Raw genomic sequence first — 25968 nt, 5'->3', positions numbered from 1 at the left:
TATCTCTTCCCTGCATCCCCCCCACTTCCGCCACTTTAACATCCCAACACATTTCTAGTACTGTAAGGTTCAAAGGTCTAAAATTCTGCCCAGCTACTGCTGAAATCTTGGCTCTCAAGTGCAAAATCTAGTAGTTCCTTCAGAAGCACATCTTTCATTTAAGAAGAAAGAAAGCAAGTTTCTAACCCTCGTGGATGAAGAAAACATGTTTTAAATATGTGAGCAGCCGTCTATTAAGGACAGGAGTGGAGTTTCCAGTGATCACATTGTGGGATTTTCATCACTCTCAATCGCTCGCTCTCTCTTTCTCCCCCAGCTGCTGTCCACTTGCCAATGTCCTGCACCACAAATCTTGGTCCCCACCTTTGAAAAGCATCCATCCAAATAACTGCGAAGACACAATTCAAATGTTGCTATAAGAATAAGAACATGATGGATTATGACATCTATATCTGGAAGCAAATTTGGTGGACTGGGCTAAAACCTTGAATACTTGAAACCAACAAAATAGGCCTTCAGACTTCAGGAGTGCCAAGCAAAATTCGTAGTCAACAGCATTTATATTTTAATTCAAATGTATCATTTAGATTGCTTTCTAAATATTGTGGTAATTGGGGATTGGGTTTCATGGAAAAGGATGTCCTTTTGTAAATTTATGCACTGTGTGTACATCCTTTTCTGTAAACTTGATATAAACCTTTAATATTAAAAATATTGTTTTTATATATATTCATATTCATACCCCACTAAAAGCTAGGTAAGTAGTTTCCCCCCTACTTTCAAAGATAAAGAACAGAGAAACCAAGACATAAAACTAGAGATGTGAAGACTTGGGGGAAGGGAGGACAGGGAAAAACCCAGAACATTTCAGCGGGGGGAAACCTTTTTACCACCAAATTTTCCAAAGGTCACTGGAAAAAAACTTTTTGTTTTAAATTGTTTCTGGTTCTCCCTTCCCCTTGGCCTTCACATATCTTATTTTTTATTTAACTTTATTGCTTTTATTACATTTTTATCCTGCCTTCTTTCTTCAAAGGAACCCAAGGCAGCTTACATTGTCATCCTCCTCTCCATTTTATCCTCACAACAACCCTGTGAGGTAGGTTAGGCTGAAAACCCAGAAATCCTGAGTCCCAGTCCAACCTGTACGCTACACTGGCTCTCGTATAACCCTCTTTTGGTTGTCCAGTGAACCTTTGAGCTGGAATTTAAACTTTTGTTTCTTAAATCCAAATCTACTGACATTACACTGGTACCATGGCAGGTGGTGCAACATCATGCCTTCCAATGCTAGTACAGTAACAAGAAAATCTCCTCTATGCCTCCACCAAGGGTCAGGTAAATGGGGCCTCAGCCCGGGCTCTTCCCGTATGGTCCTGGGCAGACCCACACTACCTGGCAGCATAGAAGGGGCATTATTCATTTATTTACATTTCTATCCTGCCCAACAGCCAAAGCTCTCTGGGCAGTTCAGCAGCCAGCTGCTCCCTTAGCAGCCAGGAAGAGCGAAACAATGCCATGATGCCCCGTCCCTGGATTTATTGTGATGTATGAACCAGGTATTGTGGGTTGTTGGGGGAAAAACAACCCACAGTTGGAACCCATGGTTTAACCATAATATGGTTAAAAGTTAACCATGTTAAACATATTAAACATAGGTTCGAGCTCTGGGTTGTTCCTCCCCCAACAATCCACAGTTCTGGCTTTGGATGTCACGCTAAACAACCCAAGGATGCGGTGTTTCGTTCAGCAGGAGCGGGTGAGTGGCTGGGAGCCAGCATGGTCTCTAACTCCCAGCTCGCCATGGATTAAACATGGGTGGTGGTGACATGCGAACTGGATCAGTAATACATTTAAAAAACAAAACTGGGGGGCTAAAAAGCCTGGGGAAATAAAAGGTCTTCACCTGGCACCAAGAAGTCCACAATGGAGGTGCCAGGTGAGCCTCTCTGGGGAGGTCCTTCCACAACTGAGGTGCCACCACTGAAAAGGTCCTCTCCTTAGTAGTTTCACCTCATTTGGTGGGGGCACCCAGAGAAGTAGCACTATTCTGGGTTCCCATATAACTGAGTGAGCACCGGGCTTAACTCTACATCGGTTACATAACACCTTGCTATGTAATTTTATAATATACATCTAACCCAAATCCATCTAAAAAATATGCTGTCTCTGTTCAAAGACATGCTGCCCTCCACCCCTTTCTTTCTGGACATGGTTGTATGGTCAATTCAGTACTGAGGCTCTCAGCCAAATTAGGCATTTGGAGGAAAGCAGACAAGCCATATAGGCTGTCATTCCTGGAGGCCTTCACAAAGGCCTGGAACACTCCATTTTCTTGGCACAGCTGGTTATAGCAAAGAATGCTGGAGGCCATTAACCTGCTTACTCCTGCATTCTGGAGAAGGCAGACAGCTCCCGATGAATCAAAACCTCCCAAAAATGAAGAGGGAAACATATCCAAAATGCTGAAAAAAAATAAAGAGACATGGTACATACAAAAACAGCCATGCTCATCAAGTTGAAGTTCATTGGCTGGCTTAAGAGATTCTTTTAGCAAGTCGAGGTTTATCTCAAATGGGTACTACGGTTACAAATGTGTGGGGTTTTTTTTCTTTTAAGGCTGCAATCCTTGACCTATCTGGGGGAAGGCCCCATTAAACTCACTGGGACTTACGTCTGAGTAGGCATGCATATGATTGGTCTGTAAAAATCAATTTTTGATAGCGTATTTTGGAACCTCAGTCTCCTTTCCCCCACTAATGCAAATTAGTTCAACTGTATCTCATTTGCTTCAGTTCCACAATTATTTGTTTTTGACTCACCAAAAAGGAGATATTTGCAAAGTAATTGTGTTTTTATATAGCGTACTTTTCAGAGTGACAAGCCATTACACTGAGCTTCTTAACCATGCGTGGCAGCCCTTACTAGAGGAGATGCAAGTGCATGGCTAAAACCTTCCCAGGGCATGCTTTTCATTCTGTCAAGGCAGAATGGCACCCAATCCCCAAACTGGGAAGACCCTGAGGCAGCCCCATCAACTGTACTCCATCTATAATCTATAGTACTCTGGCTAATTTAGCTGAATCCCTAAAAAAACAAAAAGGAAATCATAAGAATATAAGATGAGCCCTGCTGGATCAGACCAAAGGTCCATCTAGTCCAGCATTCTATTCACACAGTGGCCAACCAGCTGCCCATGGGAAACCCACAAGTAGGACATGAATGCAATAGCACTCTCCCGCCCATGTTCCCCAACAACTGGTGTACATGAGCCTTTGATACTGGAGGTAGCATAATCTTGTCTAAAATATTGTATGCAGCCATTTACCTGATTAATTTTCAGCATGGTAAAATTCAATCAAGAATTACTGTGAATCAGCCCCAAATCTAGCTTTTAAAATCTATATCTGTGCTTCTGTTGACTTTGTTGAGCGGTTGACTTTAATTAAGCATAAGACTGTTGTAAAAAAAAAGAAGGTAAAATTATGCTAACTTGATGGAAAAGGAAAAAAAACCTTGGCTTGGGTACACAAATGACAGAATCCATTTGATGTAGGGTTGTCAACCAATTAAAATATTTTTAGCTGATCAGTCATCTGCCTTTTGACTGATTAAGTAGCTACATTTAAATAAGTTTACATATTACTCAAATATCAACCCAGGTGTCTTTTCAGATATGTCAAAAGTAGTATAAAATAACTTGCAATTTAATAAACAAAACATGTCGAAGGGAAGGCTGACTTTTGTATACCATTTTTATGCTGTGTTGTTTTAAGCTGTACTGTTTTATTGTTTTATTGTTGGATTTTTATTTTTTGTTAAATTGTTTTTAGTTCAAAGTTGCTTTTAGTTATATGTTGTTTGTATATATTGTCCATACACTTTTATGTAAATGGATTTTAAACTTTGTATATTGTATTTTAACGTTTTAACTTTTGTAAACTGTCCAGAGAGGTTTGGCTATGGGGCGGTATAGAAATGTAATAAATAAATAAGAACATAAGAAGAGCCATGCTGGATCAGAACAAGGGTCTATCTAGTCCAGCATTCTGTTCACACAGTGGCCAACCAGCAGCCCTTTTCATTTGAAAAGCTGTGTGTTTTTCCAAATGTACACGTCAGTTGTGCACATCTTTGAAAGGTACATATTCTTCTCCAATGGATGAAAGTGTATTTGTGCTCATTTTTCATAAGGACAAAAGAGCCATGCTGCATCAGACCAAGGGTCCATCTAGTCCAGCATTCTGTTCACACAGTGGCCAATCAGCTGCCCATGGGAAATCCACAAGCAGGACATGAGTGCAACAGCACCCTCCCACCCACATTCCCCAGCAACTGGTGTTCATAGGCTCACTGCCTCTGGTACTGGAGGCAGCACATAGCCATCAAGACTAGTTTTTGTTCTTTAGTTGTTAAGTCGTGTCCGACTCTTCATGACCCCATGGACCATAGCACACCAGGCCTTCCTGTCCTCCGCTCTCTCCCGGAGTGTGCTCAAGTTCATATTCATTGCATCGGTGATACTATCTAGCCATCTCATCCTCTGCCGTCCCCTTCTCCTTTTGCCATCAATCTTTCCCAGCATCAGGGTCTTTTCCAGAGAGTTTTCTCTTCGCAGTAGGTGGCCAAAATATTTGAGCTTCAGCTTCAGTATCTGTCCTTCCAATGAGCACTCAGGGTTGATTTCCTTTAGGATGGACTGATCGGACCTCCTTGCAGTCCAGGGGACTCGTAAGAGTCTTCTCCAGCACCACAGTTCAAAAGCATCGATTCTTCGGCACTCAGCCTTCCTTATAGTCTAGCTCTCACAGCCATACGTTACTACTGGGAAAACCATAGCTTTGATTATGCGGACCTTTGTCGGCAAGGTGATGTCTCTGCTTCTTACTATGCTGTCTAGGTTTGCCATAGCTTTCCTCCCAAGGAGCAAGCGTCTTTTAATTTCATGGCTACAGTCACTGTCTGCGGTGATCTTGGAGCCCAAGAAAATAAAATCTGTCACTGCTTTCATTTCTTCCCCTTCTATATGGCAGGAAGTGATGGGGCCAGATGCCATGATCTTCGTTTTTTTAATGTTGAGTTTCAAACCAGCTTTTGCACTCTCCATTTTCACCCTCAACAATAGGCTCTTTAGATCCTCTTCGCTTTCTGCCATTAGGGTGGTATCGTCTGCGTATCTGAGGCTGTTGATAATTCTCCCAGCAATCTTAATTCCGACCTGTGATTCATCCAACCCGGCGTTTCTCATGATGTACTCTGCATATAAGTTAAATAAGCAGGGAGACAATATGCAGCCTTGTCGTACTCCTTTCCCAATTTTGAACCAATCAGTTGTTCCATGTCTGGTTCTTACTGTTGCTTCTCATCAATACTAGTTGTTGTTGTTGTTGTTCAGTCGTTCAGTCGCATCCGACTCTTCATGACCCCATGGACCATAGCACGCCAGGCCTTCCTGTCCTGCGTTCTCTCCCGGAGTGTGCTCAAGTTCATATTCATTGCATCGGTGATGCTATCTAGCCATCTCATCCTCTGCTGTCCCCTTCTCCTTTTGCCTTCAGTCTTTCCCAGCATCAGGGTCTTTTCCAGAGGGTTTTCTCTTCGCATTAGGTGGCCAAAATATTTGAGCTTCAGTTTCAGTATCTGTCCTTCCAATGAGCACTCAGGGTTGATTTCCTTTAGGATGGACTTATTTGACCTCCTTGCAGTCCAGGGGACTTGTAAGAGTCTTCTCCAGCACCACAGTTCGAAAGCATAGCCACTGATAATAAATAAATGCCATGTTTCATATTAAATTTCCCATTCCATATTACAGTAACACACCTAATCATAGGCCATGATTGATATATAATATAAAGCAGGGATGAGGAACCTAAGGCCCATAGTACAAATCTAACCCTCCTGGGTCCCAATCCGGCCATCAGGGTTCTCCAGAAGGCCATGCCCCCTTTTCTGGCCACACCTCCTTTTTCCTGGCCAGCAATCATTTAGAGATTTTTCATTTTTTACATGTTTTTTCCTACTCTAGAAAGTTGAAATGCCTTTCCTGCAGCTTAGTAAGAGCTTTGCTTAGCAAGAGCTTTACTAAGTAAGAGTTTTACTACTAAGGTAGTAAGAGCTTTAAGCTAAAATATGCCAGTATTTTGGTATTATGACCCCACCTCTTTTGCCTTTGGCCCCTCCCCCACTGGAATGTGCCCCCCACTAGAATGTGCCCCCCCCAGCTTTTCCAAAAAGGAATTTGGCCCCCAGGCTGAAAGAGGTTCCTCACCACTGATATAAAGGGATAGGTATCGGGTTTGACCAAACCATTACAGAGTTGAGTCCAATGGATCAATTTCTGTAGGAAAGCTTGGAGCCATCTAGAAGTGTACACAGATCAGGTACCTTCCAGTGCTATGCTCAACGAGTCCTTTGTAGAAAACATCATTATATGGCTTCCACAAACCTGACAGGAGTGCAAGTTTAAATTTTGGGTTAACAATATTTTACAAGGAATCTAGAGAATCTAGATTACTAGATTCCCTAGAATCTATGGAAAAATCTGCAACCAGAAGACTGCTACAGCATGACAGCTTCACCACATTTACCCATTTGCTCCTAAAGCATAAATTTGGTCTTGCAGGAAAAAGAGAAGATTAATCCCAGCATCTCCCATAATGGCTGGGGGATGCTGGGAGTTGTAATCTAACACATTTGGACAAATCCAGTTTGGGTAAGGCTAGATTAAGCCAATAGCCTCCTCCTTTTCAGAGTTCTGTGTGTTCTTCCTTGGTTGGATGTGGATAAAACACACTGGTTTCTGTAGGATTATGGGAAGGTGCTACAGCCAGCAAGGACCAAGTCTAACTACCTTTGACTTCCCCAGGTCCCTGTTTTACAGCTGGATGGGCAGGAGGTACACATTTAGTTTGAGAAGTCAAGCAGAACCATTCAGGTTTCCAAGATTTAATTGGAACAAATGCACTGCATCCTGCAGGAGAAAAATCAAAGTGACAAAATGTCAGCAATAATTCTGGGTGTCAGCAACAAGAAATATGAGTGCTAATAAAGAGAGCCTCTCCTCTTCCTCCCCTGCCCCCCCCCCCGGTCAGGTGGACAGCCCCAGGGTCTGGCTTCCTGCTATATGAAGAATCACAGCTCCAGCACCATTTTTCATTTGAATGTTAAGGAAGCTCAAGATTAATACACACAAATACGCAGTTATTAAAAAGAGTTGTTTGGAGGGAAAAAAGCATCACTCCATTTCCTCAGTGGTGGTGGTGGCTTGCATTGATCACTAATATGCCTCTTGGTGGTTCAATGTTGTCATTCTGTACTGGAGCAGTGCCCAATGCTACCCATGAGCCAGTGGGCCCCACTGAGAAGGTAAGAATGGGAAGGTAACGATTTCTAAAGGAACTGGGAGTGCGCCGAAACGTTCATTTCTCGAACAGAACAGGTCCATGGAGCTTGCAGAAGGAACTGTCCGGTTTCAGAAATGTGCGCCTCAGCTCATTTCCAGGGTTGCTCTCGGAAGCACTTGCCTCCTGTTGTGCCAGAAGTGGGGTGCCGCTGGTGTAACATATTCAGCGGTGGTGCACGGGCATCATTGGATACTACCCCTGGATTCCTGCAGATGCTCATTCTTTGAAGTGTGTGTGTGTTTAATGCAGAGGCTGCTACAATTTCCAAGCCAAATCTTAGACTAATCTCACTTAAATTAGAAAAATCATCATCCATAGAATGACATAATTATGTGGGCATTAGGCCCCAAAGGCAGAAAAAGGAGGATAGTCTTATTGAACTGGTTGTAGTTGTCTGTCTTTCTTTCTTTCTTTCTTTCTGTTTCCACTCAGGACAAAGAAACAAAAGACATTTTCAGAAGAGATATGGCCTGACAGCTTTGAAATACCAATGGGAAAGAGGCCAGTGACAGCCAGGGTGGGAACGCTGGAAGTATCCATCCTGCCTAATAAAGTAAACAGGGAGAATGACGTAGATAGCACGACGGTGGTAGATGCACGCAGCCTTGAAACAAACAGTGAGATGATAACTAATGCGCCAGGAGATTAAGCACAATGGCTTCTTTAAAGGCTAACTGCATCTGGTACAGATGCTACAAAACAGGGCTTTTAGTCTGGATCTCCACCAGACTACAATAATTAAGAAGAAAACAGCCCGAACAAGCAATTCTTTGCCAGAATCTCTTGCCACAGCTGGGGGAAGAGGGGGGAAAATGTGCACAGGCATGTACACTTGTGTACATGGAGCTATATAACAGAATTATTAACTTTTTTTCACTTGCTGCCACCTACGCACACTGGGAGTTTATTATCGTTTCCTTGGTAGCTATCACCTTCTCTGAGTAAAGGAGAAATGTCTGCTCATTACCATTATGAGCCATTTCAGACTACCAAACCAGTTGCCCTCTTGGCTAATGTTTAGACAGGAACAGGAGAAAGGAGCGGAGGAGGAGAAGGAACTTAAACAAAAAGAATGATGTAAGTGCCTTAAGCAAGGGACTGTAATTCGCCAAGATTTGCCTCTCCCTGTTTACCTTGCTTTTGTTCCAAATACGTGAAGTGGCAGTCATTGTGAATGGTTGGTGACATTGTGAATGGCATGACATAAGTCAGCTTCAGAACAGCTGTACTTTATTTATTTTATCTATCTGTTCCCTCCCCCCTTCCTTCAAGTTGCTCAGGGTGGGGTACATAGCTTTCCCTCCTCATTTTATCCTCACAACAGCACTGTGAGGGAAGTCAGGCTAACAGAGAATGACTGGTACAATATCACCAAGTGAGCTTTAAGGCCTGAGGGGTGATTCTTGGTGTGGTGAGTAAAAATGACCTCCAGGTGAGCAGGCAAGGAAGCATTTACAAATTAAAAGAGCCCCCCTTCAGGCCATCAGTGTGCCACAAAGGACTAACAGAGGTATTTGAGGGAAGGCAGGCTATCAAACTTTATCAGCCAGTAACTTGCGTGGACATTTCCCACAACAAGAAGGAGAAGGTGAAAATGCCCTGTGTCCTAGAAGTAATATTAAGAAATATCAGGATCAACAAAGAGAATCTGCCGCTGGGTTGTGACTATTGACAATGAACATCTCCACTCTGAATGCTGGCAGAGAGTTTTGTGTCCATTCTTTTCTTTCTTACTTTTTTACCTCAACCTCCCCTTCAACTTCCTTCATCCCTCAGCCCTGGGATAAAGTGTCTATTGTATTGTACCCTCCAGGAGGAAAACTACTGAAGCATTGTGCGTCACAACATATCTGTCTGCAGAAAGCGGAGCTTCAGTAAGAATTAGGGCTGTATAGAACCTGCCACACAGAGAGCAATATGATGGCTTTAGCTGATTACAATTCCCATCATCCCCGACCAGCGGGGCCTGCCAGCTGGGGATGATGGGAACAGTGATCAAACCCATCTGGAGGGTGCCAGGTTGGGGAAAGCTGCTTTAACATCTTTTGAACATGTCCACCATGTATGTGGTGCTAATCAAGCCATGTAGGTATCATTGTGATCTTCAGAACGCACTCATATGTTGTTAAGATGTCATCTGAGTTGTCTTAGCCATATAAATATTGAATAAAACAGTGATTAAATGAGAAGGTTATGGGTCTGGCTTGCGAGCTTATGATTCATATTTTTTAAAAAACAAATGACTTCTAGAAACCGGTGTACCGTGACAATATTGTTATTCATTTATTCACTGAAATATTTCTGTACTGCTTTTCAGTCCCAAACACTGGATGTTACAAAGTTTAAAAACACTCCTAAAACACAACAGGTACGATATAAGCTTAAGGTCTTGAAAGCAGGGCAACACATTACATTAAGAATAAGAGTGTTAATCAACTTTCCAATCAATGGAAAGCTAGGCCAAATACAGATGTCACCACTGCTCCCCAGAAGGCAAGCAAGGGAGGAAGCCAATCTAATTTCCTTGGGAAGAGAATTCCACAGACGCGATGCCACCACATAAAAGCCCCTATCCCTTGTTCCCACTAAGCTAATTTCATTTGGCAGTGGGATATAGAGCAGGACCTCAGACACCGATGGTGGAGTACAATATGGAAGCTGGTGGTTCTTCAGATATCCTAAGCCCAAGCTGTTTAGGGCTTGGCAGCAAAGAACCATCATCTTGAATTGAGCGTGGAAACAAACAAACGTTGCGCTAGCTGCAGTTTCAAAACACTCTCCACAGGGAGTCCTACATATAGCACATTGCAACAATCCAATCAGGAGGCAATTAAGGCATGTGCTACTGTGGCCAGATCTTTCTTCTTCAGTAAAGGGCGCAGCTGGTGCACCAGCCACAGCTGAACAAAGGCACTCCTGGCCACAGCTTCCACCTGGACATCCAGGGTCAGCAGCACTGGATCCAGATGGATCCCCCAAATTGCACACCTGCTCCTTCAGAGGGAGTGCAACCCTATCTAGAACTGGGGGTTCAATCAAGAGAGCACAACCCACCCTATGCAGAGCTATGAGAGTGATGTAGGCTGTTAAAAAGAATAAATTTGCTCTCCATTATTCATGTGATGGAGCAGAGGGAGAGACAGGACTGCAGGGCGAAAGACCGGCTCCATCACACTCTTCCCTCGACTGTCATCTCACTGCAGCCATTCCATCAAGATGCAGCAGAGGGAGGGATGGGGGACTGCACCCTTCCATCAGCTCTGCTGAGAAACAATCTCCGATAGTCTCCTCCTCTGCCTCAACTGTGTCCATACAAGCTGGTCATTATAAGAACTCAGTAACAATTTTTTTAAAGGTCTCTGGGTTTGTTTTTTTCTATTCCTCCCTCACCATTCCCTTTTTCTTTTGTATTATGTCTTTTAGGTTGTAACCCTGAGGGCAGGAACTGTCATGTTTGATCGTGATCTGCTATAAGCCACTCTGGGAGCCTGAACGAGAGGGACAAAAACGCTTCAAATAAACAAGCAAATAAAACACGAAGAAGTGAGACCATGTCCACAGAGGGCCCAACCCTTCATCTCTGACATGCTCTGAGTGCATCCCAGTGGAAGCTGGTGGCTCCGCTGTCAGCGGGGCAGTGAATCTGTTCCAGGTTTTAGTCAGAAACAGTCAGAACTCTAAAGGAGCTATCCAAGGGGCTCCATGAAGCACCTTGGATAGCTCCTTTGGAATTCTGACTGAAACTTGGAGTGGATTCACTGCCCCACTGACATCATAGCCACCAGCCTCCACTGGTGTATCCCTAGCCAAGTACTAAAGGTACTTGAAGAAGCGGATCTCAGCATGTTTTGAGGAGGGAGGAGGTTGGGATTTCTTTGTAGAACGTGCTGGCCAAAAATCTTTCTAGCAGTGCACTTTACTTGGCAATAAGCTCTTCTCCCCTCTCCCCACCCAATATTAGAAGTTGCATTTTAATGCAAATTAAAAGTGAAGGCTTCCAAGCCTTGGCAGGCATCATGAGAAGGTGCTGAGTCCCAAATATGCCGCCACTTCATACTTGTGCTCTGCCAGGGCAGGTCCTGCCAGTCACAGAGCACACTGCCACTGCCAAGTTTGTCTGGAGGCAAAAGAGTGTGAAAAGGTTTTGGCCCATGGAGAAGAAAAGCAAGAATCTCAGTTCCCTGTGCCAGTGAGCTGTCTGGGTCGCTTGTTCCGCTACATGTCACAAAATTCACAAGGATCTGAAAATACTGTGGTCAAGTTACCAGTCTCAAATGATAGAAGAAAAACAACTGTAAATGCATTCTTAATCACGAGGCACGGGTTTTAAAGGGCTTGCTAAGTTAAGGGCTTGGTGTGTGTGTGTGTGTGTGTGTGTGTGTGTGTGTGTGAGTGTTGGGGGGAAATGTCTCAGTTTTTGCCTCTTTTCTCTTGGCATGTTGACCCAAATTCATCTCCAAGATGCACCATGCAATACCAGTCTAATTTTAAAGGTGTGGCAGGCACTTATGCAACAAGATAATTATATTCCAGATGTTTTTACTCAGATTAGATTCCAGATGTTTTCTTCTAGACTTTTATTCTAGATGTTCTGTTCTGGACTTTGAAATGGTTGAGAGATGATTCAGACCTTGAACTGACCCAGTGAAGGCACATGGACCAGTCCTCCTACACTAACTGATGCTCTTTCACTGCACTTAAGTCAGGGATGGGTTTGGGAATAACCATCAGTTCTATGCATTCTACATCTTTCGGGCCAGGAAGGAAGTGGTTCTGAAGAACTACTGCAAGATCCTGCTGTACCAGATCCTACAAAGATCCTGTATCTTTGCAGCTGAATGTGCAAACGTGCTTTACAACACAACACCTCCGCCCCCCCCCCACCACACACCTCCATTGCCTTTTAATAAAACTGGCATATGCTACACCTACACTTCTTGATAGGCACACACTGTGTTACCTTCCCCTCCTGCTAAAGGTTCAGCTCCACCCTCCTGGTGGCCATATCCTTTGCGATCCCACACCTGATTCTATGCCAGCCTGCCTCAACCTGACATCTTCCAGATGCATTGGACTACAACCCCCATAATCCCTGGAGTGATGGGAGTTATAGTCCAACACATCTGGAGAGTGCCAGGTTGGGGAAGGGTGTTCTGTGCCTTATTATTTCACTTATCATATTGATGTACCCCCCTCCTCAGCTAACAAATGCCCTCGGAGCTATGCTATGCTTTCCTCCTTGATTCTTCAGGAGGTGAGGAGAGGCAGTCGAACAGCACAGTAGTGGCTGGGGGGGGTGTGTGTAAGAGGGAATTTGCTTGCTGTAAACACTCTTCAGGGTTCAGTCCTATGGATTGTGCACTCACTGCTTGGAATCCTCCAAATTCGGAGGCTTCCAATATTCCTACGCCCTGCCAGGCTGACACCAGCAGGGCAGGAGGAACAGCAGAGGCCATCTTCAGCTCCCCATCTTCAATCTTGGGCAATTTTTGCTACACAAGCTTTTCAGCCTATCTAGCGAGGGCACTTTTTGGAGGGGGAAGCAAGGAGGATGGAGGAGGCTCAAGATACCTTGAACCCTGGCCTCTCTGGTCTTCTCCCCTCCCTACCCACTGGAACACCCCTTTCCTCCTCCTCCTCTGAAGTCGCATTTCCGACCTCAGAGGGAAGCCGGTGGGGAGGGGGTCAGGTCTCTGACTCTCTCTTCCAAGCTCAGAGCACTGTCTCCAACCTCAGATGGGTTTTTCCAAACAATCCTATGGTCCCTAGGATGCTCTCCCAGGGACCATAGGATTGCTCTCTAAGTTAACTTACTTTAGGGTTCCAAGTTCAATTCTGAGCGAGTCCCTCCTTCCCAGTAGTACCTCAACCCACATTGTTTAGGAGGGTCCCCACCTCTCTAGAGAGGGGTTTTTGAGGGGTCTCAGGTGGCTGAGGGGTGTTTATGGGGATGAGGAACTTACCTTCTGTGAACTTCCTTAAAGACGCAATCCTATGCATATTTAGACAGGAAAAAGCCCCACAACTCCCAGCATTCCTCAGCAATCCTCAGCAAGTATGGCCAGCTGGGGAATGCTGGGAATCCTAAGACATTTTTCTGTCTAAACATGCATGGGATCGTGCCCTTAGTTAAGTTCTCTTTGGATCCAAGCCATAGTTGAATTCTGGTGCACAAAATGAAGTGATAAATATCTAGCCAGAGGTTTCCAAAGCGTGTCACCCAGCTCTTTCTCTTTCACCTGTGCATACACAGGAAGTAGCACATGGGGAGTGAATGAGTACACGCTGGGTCAAAGGGGATTCCTCACCTTCTCACAGCACCACAGACCTGAATGTTTATGGAGAGAAGGAAGAATCTGTGAGTATACTGAAAGGTGACCAGCAAACCAGAGGAACCCTGCTGACTCTTTCTGTCTTGGAAAACACACTGATCATGTGTGGGGCCTGATTTCTGTTCCCTAGAGAGAAGGGGGATTTTGGGAGGCAGAAGCCTGATAAAGAAACTCCCATTCAGTTTTACTCACAGACATGACTGAAGTGGAAGCAGATATCAGAGCATGTGTTAGCCTCTAAGTCAGTTGTGGGGAAAGCCTAGAGATGTGAAGGCCCAGAAAAATTCAGAAAAAAACAGTCTTTTTCTCTGTTTTTTTCCCCAAAGGACTGTTTTTCTTTTTTTCTGAAAAACTGGAAAAATTGAACAGCTTTGGATTATCAAGTATTTTCTTTAAGAATTTAAGACAAGTTGTTTATATACTGTTACCCAGACATAAGCTAGGAATCTAAAATGTTATATATAACTTGGTTTGCTCATAAAATTGATCATGTTTGGTATATTAAATTTTAAAAGTATAGTTTATTCAAACAATAATTACAAGTTTACTAACCGAGTTCACTTTTAAAAGTTTTCAAACATAATGATAATTGTATGAGCAAACCAAGTTATACACAATATAACTTTAGGAACATAAAGGCTACTTTATATTCCTAAAGAGGCCTTCCTCAGCCTGGTGTCCTACAGATGTTTTGGACTACAGTGGTCAGCATTCCTGACCATTGGCCATCCTGTCTGCAGTAGGAGCTGAAGTTCAAAATATTTGGAGGGCACCGGGTTGAGGACGGCTGTCCTTAAGCAACAAACTGACTTTAGCTCTGTAAGGAGTGCTTTTAAAAGGTATTGCTTATTTTTCAATTTCCCCCCAAAATTCCATTTCCCCTGGCCAAAAAAAAATACCAGGGGGAAAAAGATTTTTTTCCATGGCTTCAAAATTTCCAGAAATTCTACTTCTCTAGGAAAGTCACAGAGTGTGTTGCCTGTTTTACTTGACTTTGTCCTGCTTATTTTGTTTCACACTGGCTCATATGGACATATCAGTTCCAAGGATACCTGCTGGAAGATCCCCAAATGTGAGGGATACACCCATCCAATGTAATAAAGAAACCATGTGGAATGGTCTTACTTTTTGTGCTTCCAAATGAGGCTTTTATAGCACCATCGCCTTGCCTCATCCACAGAATGTGGTGGGGGACGGACATCATCTTCCACTCATAACCCTTCCGTGTTTTCTCATAGCTTCATCCATCTTTCTTCTTACCACAGAAACTCCCTTATGGAGCAGTCCGTCTGGAAGCAATCTTGGCCAATCTTAAAGCCAGTTAATGCAACCTCATGAATGAACAGGTGGGCAAATCATTCCTGTGAAATGCCTCTCTTTTCTCCCAATGATAGCAACCATGTCAAGAGGGGTTGCAATGAGATGGTCGGTGCACAACACTAAGCCAGGAGTAAGCATTACATGCACCAACAGAAAGAAAATCACACAAAGTGCTGGCCTCAAGCATTCCTTCCCCTTCTCTCTCCTCCTCTTGCATGGTCAGGAGGAATAAACCCGCATTCAGTTTCACTGTCTGATTCTTGGCCTGTTGTTACATCTGAACCAGGAATCATGGTTTAAAATAAATTCCAGTCTGCTAAACAAGGTAGAGTTTGCAGCTGGCTTGTTTAGAAACTCACTAGAGTGTATTTTGAAACCACGATTCCTGGTTTGCACATTAGAGTGAAACTGAATCCTGGTTCATTCTTCTCATGGCTGCTTAGAAAGAGGCGAGAGGACATCGCTCAAGCCCCGCACTTCACGTGGGCTCCTTTCTGCTTGTCCATGTAATGCTAAATGCTGGCTTAGTGTTACATGTGAATGCAGCCACCCTCACAACTGCAGAAGGGAGCCTCTTCACAGGGAAAGCTTGTCATCTGGAGCTCAGCCCGTACAATTGGGTTTTGAAGAATCTACCACTCTGCAACTGGTCCTTCTCTGTGTGTGTGTGTGCGCGCGCGCGCGCGCATGCAAGAGAAAGAGAGAGAATGAACACAAACATCCAGGATTTTATGGTGATTCCTTACAAGCAGATCATATGTATGCTCATCAAGGATCATGGTTCTGAAGAATGCTCATTAATTAATAACACATTTTTAGTGGTGCTAGTCTGAGTAAAGGTTGGAATTTTGGCTTGTTTGTTTGCTTACAGGATTGTTATTCATTTAAAATGCCTATGAACAAACAGTTCAAAATTCAAAACAGATTTTAGGGTGAAGCTTTATTGCTTTGTTTTCTCACACTGTTGTTTCAGATGCCGTACATTATACCCTAGCCTTCATACATCACACTAACCACACCCATTCCTGAATGTACACATATTAAGAGATCCCAGATGTCTATGAGAAGATGTCCACATGTTATGGTGTGAGACAAAACGCGCCATGGTATAAACAACACTACGCTTTTACCTGTGATATCACAGGTTGTTTGGAGCAATCTGCTCCTTTGTTTTGCTTTTGTCACTCTGTGCTCCAGCTTAGTTAGGTTAGGGTGTCAAAAACAGGCTCACGTCTAGGGGATAGCACTGTGTACTTGAGGAATTTGCAGTATCTTCCAGCCAACTGATTCTACGTATCCTGGCTGTGATACAGTAGGAATAAGCCCTCAGAGGCACATGGCCAGCATGATCTGGAAGGTACAACATGTTAGTGAAACTAGTAGATGAAGTGGTTATAGCAAGCAGGGAGAGGCAACCAAGCTCTCTGATCACATTTCCAGAACTTTGTGGGGTTTTCCAGTGGAACATTCGCTGTAGTGATGTGCCCTTACATATTCGTGTAAAGAGGCAAACCCCACCCCCTGCCTCCCAGCTCAGACTATTCAAGGCTTTAGAAATGCCACTGACTCTTAGAATTTTATCCATAGATGCTTAGCCCCTTCCCCACACCTCTTTCCTAGATATTTTTGAAAAGTGAAAGCAAAATGGGCTTTCTTTTATGACCATAACATCATTTATGTGCCTTTCGTACTATGAACAAAAGAAAGAACAAATCCAAAAAAGGCAAGCAGCAGAAGGCAAGGAACCAAGCAAACTAAGTATGATCTCACTATGATTTAAATACCAACACACCAGAAAAAGAGAGGCATGTGGTGGAAAACTTAACTTCATTCCCTCAAGCCATCAACAGAGTTCCTAGTGAAAGAAGAATGGATGTTGGGCACACACTAAAAAAACAAATGTGGGGAAGAGACAAACAGTATAAAACACTGAGATGCGTTGCTGTTGAAACTCTCCACTCTCAAGAAGTATTTTCCCAAATAAACAATCTGTTAAAAATATGAACATAATACATGTTAGAGGAAACCAATTAGAATATGGTCCAAGATTGGCTAAGAAAGCTCTTCACACAATATCACAGTATCCACCTTCTGTGTTGATGCATTGTAGTCATCATCTGAGACCCTGATCTGGATGCTCTGGAAAATAGTGAGGAGAGGGCCTTTTCTGTGGTGGCACTTCATTTATGGAGTACCTTCCCCAGAGACACTAATTTGACACTTACCTTTCTATCTTTTAGGGATCATGTTAATTTTACACTTTTGGAAAGTGATAACATGATATCTTTTTGTCATTTGTTACCTGACTTTTACTGTCTTATGTGTTTTTATTTTAATTTACGTAGATTTTATTTGACAGTGTTTAACTTTGGATTGTAAGCAACCTAGAAGACCTGGCGGTGGAAAGTCAAGAGTATACATGTTTTAAATGAATAATATGTTTGTACTGCTGTGTCCGTGGAAATTGTGGCCAACTATAGCTTACGAGTTCACACAGTACATTTCTTCAAAAGCTGGGACTGCTTGTGCAGAGAAAGAACATATTGTGTGATGAGCCATTAGTGTAAAACAGGACATCAAATGTCATCTTACATCCAAGAATGGAAATACCATATATCTGAGCTGGAATGGAGACAACCAGATTGTTTGAAATGTGACTCAATGTGGGAGAGGTCGAGACATAATTTTATCCTGGACTTTAACATGCAAAGCATTTTATCCAGCATTGCAGTAATCAACGCTATATACAAAGCTCTTATCTGATTGATACAAAACAGAGCAGAGGAATTCTTCTCATCCCCATTATGTCTGTGAAACACAGGGCTGGGGGAGAAATTAATTCGGTTCACATTTTTATGCAAACTTACCTAATTTTTCACTTTTGAACCAATACATGAACTGAAATTAAGTTATCCTTCGAAATTTACAGTTCTCTGAATTTTGCAATGGGGTTTTGCAATTAAAAAATGCATACAAACGTATGCATATTTGGGAAAAGTGCACACAAAATATGTATTCTAGTGAAAATAAGATTAAAGATACATTATATTAGGAAATTTGCTCGCAAAAAATCTCTACATTAGGAGAAATTGCAAACTAAAATACATGTATTAGGAGAAATGCACACAAGGATGCATACACATTTTCATACAAACCTTAAAAAAAATTCTCAAAGGTCAGGGTGAACCAAACTTAAGACTGGAAAAATGGGAGAATAAGAAAAAAACAAAATTGACAGATTTGTCCATTCCTAGTGAAACGTCATAATTTAATAAGACCAGGGGCCAAAATACAATTTGATGACTTAAATGTGAAACTCCCACCTAGAGTGGGTGGGGCAGACAATATTCCTACAGCATCATAACGTGCAAAAATATATGATAATTCCCAGACAAGCAACTGATTTCCATAACCATTTTATAAATAATTAGCAGGGGAAACAACAAAGGCACAAACTCACTCTCTACTATTACAATTGACAATGTCAGAAATTTTCTGCGTACACGTTTGTTTGAACCTATAGATTAAGCATTGTGTCCCTTAATTCTCCATGGTCTTCTTAAAAAATATTTTTAAAGTAAACTAAATTGCTCTCATTGGGAGGTAAGACTTTATTCCCACGATTTTTAAGCATTCCTCAAAGCTATTGTCTCTGTATGAGTCACAGGGTTTCCCCTCTGAAATTTCAACTTCCCAGTCAATGGGGCACATCTTAAGAAAGGCCTCTTAATATGCTGACTACATTCATGCAGGCTAAATCCATTCTTGGTTCTCCCCCTTCTTTTGGGAGCATACTAATCCAGCCTGGTTGAATGAATGAATGAATGAATGAGTGTAAAACACAAACTTCAAACAGCAGGACTTGGCCTCTTCCCTTAGAGACTGAACAGTTAGACCATTTTAATCATCCTACACAAACTGTGTTTCTCAACTGAAATTTTAGCAACCCTGTTCCTCTCGTTTCTAAGTTACATTCAGTTATAAAGCTGGGGATAGAGAACGAACCCAAATTTCCATGGGTGCTCAAAACCAAGGAACAGAAAGAAAACCATCCATATTAAAAAGAACAGCCTGAGCTCGGGAGATTCCTGTCAGATATTGTCACAAAATAATGGACTTCAGATCTTGGCCTAGTGTGCGTAAATTTAGCTTTTATGGTCAGCAGCAACTGTGCAGCATGAGAAGTGTAGTTGACAGATCACAACCTGTGCTGTAAATTTCCTGGTTGACAGATCACAACCTGTGCTGTAAAATACGCCTCTCCCAATTACGCAGAATAAATCAAGGTAATAAGAGGATATAATCTGTTTATATATTGTTTTGTAAATATGCATGAACAAGTGTAGACCTGTGGTGGTGGCAGAGGGGGAATCACACTCTGTGGATACTGGACCTATCTTTTTTTGTTAACATTTTTATGCGGGACCGACAACAATTTACACTTTCTTCCTCTGCCATCCCTGCTTTCTTGCCCTGATCCAACTATGGAGAGCCACGCAACCCAAGTACATGTCACTACTCACTAGAAGTACTGCAGCGCCGATATACAGCACTTGGATGTTCATATGGGTGAACATCTCCACTTACCCCCAGCACCGATCCAACAAGTGATATACACACACACAGGAGCCTGCTTCTGAACACTGAGCACCATACTTATTTTATTATTATTTATTATGGAATTTATAAACCACTCCACATCGAGAAATACTGAAGCGATGCACAATAAATTCACACACACACACACACACACACAGAGTTACAGTAAAAGTTGAATAAAAACGACTGGTATTTACTCATCAGTCAGGAAATGCTTACCTGAAAAGAAAACTCTTCAGCAAACCACAAGATGTAGTGATGGACACCAATTTGGATGCCATTAAAAGGGGACTGAACTAATTCATGGAGGATAAGGCTATCAATGGCTGCTATATGCGAGCAAAGGACTGGATGCGCCTGATCTCGTCTGATCTCGGAAGCTAAGCAGGGTCAGCTCTGGTTAGTACTTGGATGGGAGACCACCTGGGAATCAGGCTTCCTGCATTGAGCAGGGGGTTGGACTCAATGGTCTTGTAGGCCCCTTCCAACCCTATGATTCTATGATTCTAGTCCTGATGGTTATATGCTACCTCCAGTATCAGAGGCAGTATACCCATGCACGCCAGTTGCTGAGAAACATGGGCGGGAGGGTGCTGTTGCGCTCACATCCGGCGTGTGGGTTCCTGGTCGACAGCTGGTTGGCCACTGTGTGAAGAGAATGCTGGACTAGATGGACCCTTGGTCTGATCCAGCAGGGCTCTTCTTAGGGTTTATGTTATTAAATGTCAATAACAAAATAGCAGAGGCGCATGCCTATCTCAGTTGGAAGGGCATTCCACAGGGTGGGAGCCACCATACTAAAGGCCCTACTCCTGGTGGTTTCCAAGTGGATCTCCCACCCATGCAGGACCACCAGGAGTGCCTCTGCAGAAGACCTCAGTTATCAAGCAGGGTGACGAGGGAGAAGGCATGTCCTTGGATCAGGGAACCCAGCTGTATGGAGCCAGCACTGTGGACAGCCTTCACAGCCCATCTGCTAGAGTCAGAAAATACCCTGTTTTAAAAGAGGGACTGCGCTCGGTCCCCGATGTGGGGAAATTGGGCTCAAAGATGCATACTACCCAAAATCTATCTCTTACCCCACACCCATGGTCCTTTAAACTGCAACAGCAAAAACCTAAACCCCTCTCTCCTTAGACCCCAAGCTGGAGGAAACCCCAGTAGCTGTGCACTTCTCTCTGTCACTAACATTCAGAGGCAGCATGGACGCAGGACACATGCACAGTTTTTGTCCCCACTAGGGATGTCGGAGGAACCTGTCCGAGTGATGAAGCTCACCAAACTTTAATCAGCTCGGTCCCCTGGACTTCAGCTCACTTTCCCATGAGCTGGCCAGACCCAGTTCATGGATTTCCAGTTTTAGTTTTTGTGTAAAAACTAATTTGTGTGAATTATGCAAATTATGGCCCCAAATTGCGTAATTTGCAAATTACTGCTGCAATTTGCACAAATTACAGCCTGTGCTGCAGAAATCCGGTGAGCCCCAAAAGAGGCAGATTTCCCAGTGATGGACATCCCTGGCCCCCACCCATTTCTTTTTCTTTTTTTTGGAGAACTTGGGTTCCACCCCCCCCCCAAGAACCAGGATTTTCCTGCATATCTCAGGGATCCCCTACTTTTCAGAAGCCAACTCCAACTCTCTCCCTCAGCTTATTTTCGTTCTGAGCATGTCTGCACATGCAACAGCCATTTTGATAAGAGAGGGAGTAATCCATATTGCTGAATTCTGCTTAAACTGGAATTCAGCAGATTTCCAGTCCCACCTTGTTGGATTTCCAGGTGAATAGCAAGGAGGACATATGGGAATCTGACAGAGGTTCCACTAAGGGCCAAAACAGACATTACTTTAAGTCCGTATCTAGCTGCTACATCATTTTCATTTTTACTCTAGAGTAGGCCCAAGGGCTCCTAATCCAGGGGCAGTCCTCACGGGGGATTTGCTGAGAACTGGGAGCATATTGAGGTCGCTGGCAGCTGATGGCATCATGGCCAATCTGCAGCCACCCTGGAGATTTCCAATGGAAAAGCCAGATTTTCTGAGACTACTTTTACTCTGTTTTATTTCTTTAATTCAGGTTCTCCATGCTTCTGGTGCTGTGTGCCCCTATCCTCTGCATTTACTTCGGCATCACAGCCCTGCCTAGGGGTGTGTCTTTCACCTGGCCGTGACCTCACTGAGTCTTTCCAGCCTTCAGAATTGCCCCACACTCCCATTTCGCCAGAAATTAGCCTCTGTGATGATGCACTTCTCTGATGTTTGCATTACTTCACTTCTCCCGTTTTGTTAAATCGTGTCTCCAATATTGTGTAAAGTTGTTTCTTTGATGTTATGTAAAGTCTCTTCTCTATCTGGTGAGGTCTCGGGAGCCTGTCACTGCCAGCAGTGCCCAGAGAAGGAGAAGGGGGGTGGTGGTATAAGCAATAACTCTGCAACAGTTTCCTGGAATGGGGCAAAATGGGGGGGCTGCTCTCAGGGGGAGCTTTCAGGTGCTGCACTGGATAATTGGGGATTTGGGCTTCTTCACAGACATCTGCACACATAGGAAAAAAAATAGTGGCTCTTCATTTATAATAATATAGTGGGGGTGGGGGGAGCCTGGACATGGCCTGGAAAACAAGCCCCTCATCGGTTGAGCAGCCCCTGCTAGTTTGATGACATTCAATTCTACTCCCCGCACCCGGAAGTATGTTCCTTTCAAGCATGGTGTGACCCCTGAACACCGGATTTTAAAGGTACAGCACACTTGGCTTAACTTCCTTCATGTGTCCCTGACGGACCAAAGCTGATTCCTTGAAAATTCAGAAAATACTCCAACACGCTTCTCATTCCAATGTCGTGAAGACCCCGCCCCCCGCCCTCCAGATTGGTGTCCCTGCACCTACTCAAGAGTAAAAATGCAAAAAGAAGTAGTTGCTACATACAGATTTAAAGTAATGTCTGTCCCTAAGGTCTAGAAAGGTCCTACCCTGTTTTAGACTGCACCACCGCACACAGGCCAGTCTTTTGGACACATCAACAATGTCACTGGGAAGTGGCATTGCCCTTTTGTGTACTGAACTGAAAGCTATTCTTCCATATAGTTCTGGCCACCTTGTAGACCCATTCTTAGCAAAGTTCTGGGAATATTAACAACCAGCCCTTGTCACAAGGCCAACAGGATTTTGACAGCTTGGATTATGCAGAAAATCATCGTAGATCGGCTTTCCCCAACTTGGCTACCTCCAGGAGGGTGTCGGTCTACAACTCCCACCATCCCTGTCCATCCCACCCGTGGGCCATGTTGTCTAGGGATGATGGGCATTGTAGTCACGCAGCTCTACCTCTCATTTAAATCTTCACCAAGGTTGGCTGTAGAATCCCTGTCCAAATGTCTGGAGACGGTGAGTGGTTGGATGGGGAGGAATAAGCTGAAGCTGAACCCCGACAAGACTGAGGTACTTTTGGTGGGAGACAAGAGGAAGTTGGGGGATGACGACCTGGTGTTGAATGGGGTACGGCATCCCTTGAAATACCAGGTCCGCAGCCTGGGGGTCATTTTAGACTCCCAGCTGTCCATGGAGGCTCAGGTGTCAGCTGTGAGCCAGACAGCGCTGTACCAACTCCATCTGATACGGTGATAGCACCCCTACCTTCCCGACCATCTGCTCCCATCAGTAGTACATGCCCTGGTCTCCTCTCGTTTAGACTACTGTAATGCGCTCTACATGGGGTTACCCTTGAAGACAGTTTGGAAGCTGCAGCTGGTACAGAACGCGGTGGCTCGCCTGATTAAAGGCAGCTGCCGGTGTGATCACATCACTCTGGTGCTGAAGGAGTTGCAGTGGTTACCAGTTGTTTTCCGGGCAAAATTCAAGGTGTTGGTTTTGACCTTTAAAACCCTATATGGTTCTGGCCCAGCCTATCTTAAGGAGCGCTTCCAGCAACACCAGACAGGCTGCTTAACAAGATCAGCCTCGGATGGCCTTCTGTCTAGGGATGTAAGAATCCCTTACCTTGTTCCGTTCTGGGGCTTCGCCGGTGGGGGGAAAGTGATCCGTCCCTCCCACTGGAATCCTCCCCAGCTGGTTCCGCTCCATGGCAAGGTCGCAGAGCCACAGGCTGGGGCCAGCTGCAGCCATACTTCAGGCCAGCATCCTTGCATTAGGCCGTGATAGGCTACGTAAGTGTTTACGTAGCCTATCATGGCAAAAGACAGGGATGCAAATGGCATAGCGGCTGCCATTTGCGCCCCTGCTCTTTGCCGTGATAGGGTATGTAAGTATTTACATAGCCTATCACAGCCTAATGCAGACACGCAAATGGCGGCCGCTATGACGGCCGCCATTTGCAGCCAAAGCAGCCCAGCAGTGGCCGGAAGATGAGCAGCATCCGCCACCGCCGCATCTGCAGCCAGGCAGGTCTGTCCCGGGGGGGGATTTCGGGGGGGGGGAGGCCGTTCCGCCATGGACTCTGGGGGGGCGGATTCCAAAGAATTGAATTCTTTGGAATCCGCCCCCCCCCCCCCGGAGTCCGTGGTGGAACGGACAGATTTCAGTGGCAGATTTCTCCAACATCCCTACTTCTGTCTGTCCCATCAGCCAGGACAACTAGGCTGGTGAGGATGAGGGAGAGGGCCTTCTCTGTGGTAGCGCCCATTCTGTGGAACTCCCTCCCTAGGGAACTCCACCATGCCCCCTCTTTAATGAGCTTCCACCACACATAAAAAACATGGTTGTTCAGGCAGGCATTTGGGGTGGGTTAGGGTATTTTTAGAAATATGATGTTTTAAAGTAGAATTCTATTGTTTTAAAACTGTTGTTGTTGTACATTGCTCAGAGTGGCCAGGTGACCGGCCAGGTGGGCAATTAAGAAATTCAATCAATCAATCAATCAATCAAATAAATAAATACAGTCCAACACTTCTGGAGAGCACCAAGTTGGGGAAGACTGCACTAGATTATGCTAACAGTGGTTGAATTTTATCTCAGAAGCCAATTAATGCAGATATTTCTTTTAAGTGCCAGGTATGGATGTTCACATCCTTGCTCTGCTATGAAGCTCACTTGGGCTCAGTGGGGTTGATCAGGTCTCTCTTGCCTCACATGATTGCTTTGTTAGGAAGCTAAAGGACAGCTTTGGGATAAGAGAAATTAATTAAAAAAGTAAAAATAAAATAGCGAAATTGCCTCTAGAAAAGGCTATTTCCATTGTATCCCAAAACAGGAAACCAATGAACGTTTTTACAATGTGTACCCAAGATCCACAATATTACCTACCATTTACTTCAGGCTGGTAATTTTCCATTCAGACAGCACAAACCTACACATGTCTACTCAGAAATAGGTCCCCTTGAGCTCAGTGGGGCTTATTCTCCAGTATGTGTGTATGACTGCAACCGTACTGAACTTTTAAAAACAAAAACTGAACGTCACAAACAAAAGCAATTCATTAACAGTACAGGAGAACCCAAATGCACACCGTCCCTCATGTAACCATAACTTCATAAAGCCAGTGCTCCTGCTTTTGCCAAACTGCTTTCATGTTCTCCAGGGCGCCCAGAACAAGGAGAATGTCCTGTAATTCTAATTTAAAATGCCCCTCTGAACCTCTTTAGTTTGCATTTGTTCTGTTCACTCATGCTAAAACTGACTCCACATGATGTACAGGACATTCATCTTGCATCCACTTCATCAAGATGCAAAGCTGTAACAGGAGAAGTATAGCACGCGGAACTTACTACAGAGTACAGAAAGTGACCAAGAGCTTCATTAATCCGTTTTCATTTCTTCAGTCAATGCTGATGCACAATATTAAGCCTTTAAAATATCCAATGACTAGAGTAGGGTAAAGGCTGCTAGTTATCATGCTTTGTGAGATAAGGGTATATTATTATTATTATCATTATCATCATCATTATTATTATTATTATTTCCATATTAGAGTAATATATTTGTTAGGCCAAATGTGCAAGCTTTCAAGATCCCCACATCTCTTCATCAGGAACGATGTTACAAAAGACAGAAAAGAAAAAAAAAGGCTGACTTCATAGTGAAGTCATGAAGAATCACATTTAGCCCCACCTACCCTGCTTTTGGTCCTGCCTACTTTGCCTTTTTCCCCACCCACACATGGAATGCAGCCCTCCAACCTTTCTCAGATTGGAATTCGTCCCGTGGACTGAAAAGGGTTCCCCACTTTTGTCCTAGAGGCAGTCCCAGGTGCAACCTGGAACCATCACATCGCCTGGTGGAGCATAATTGAACATCTGCAACTCCCTCCTCCCATGTTTCATCTTAAGACTCTGACCATGCAGACTTCCTGACTTGAACATCAA

At 44.0% G+C, this 25968-nt stretch overlaps 1 protein-coding gene across 2 annotated transcripts in view; it reads right to left on the bottom strand.

Moving 5' to 3' along the window:
• NEDD9 (neural precursor cell expressed, developmentally down-regulated 9) overlaps nt 1–25968 on the bottom strand; it is an 83435-nt gene that overhangs the window by 46015 nt on the left and 11452 nt on the right. Inside the window, exon 2 of one of the 2 annotated variants that reach the window (XM_084850333.1) lies at nt 187–388. The exons of the other annotated variant lie outside the window; for it this stretch is intronic. Coding sequence (XP_084706459.1) covers nt 187–207 — 21 coding nt within the window. The 5' untranslated portion in view covers nt 208–388. The remainder of the gene's footprint in view (nt 1–186; nt 389–25968) is intronic. 2 annotated transcript variants of the gene reach the window in all.

The sequence above is a fragment of the Heloderma suspectum genome, chromosome 4, assembly GCF_057233095.1.
Source record: "Heloderma suspectum isolate Gila_16-S chromosome 4, 16-S_ref, whole genome shotgun sequence".
Lineage (NCBI taxonomy): Eukaryota > Metazoa > Chordata > Lepidosauria > Squamata > Helodermatidae > Heloderma > Heloderma suspectum.
Note: the sequence above shows the minus strand (reverse complement) of the source record. Positions and strands in the feature narration are given on the sequence as shown.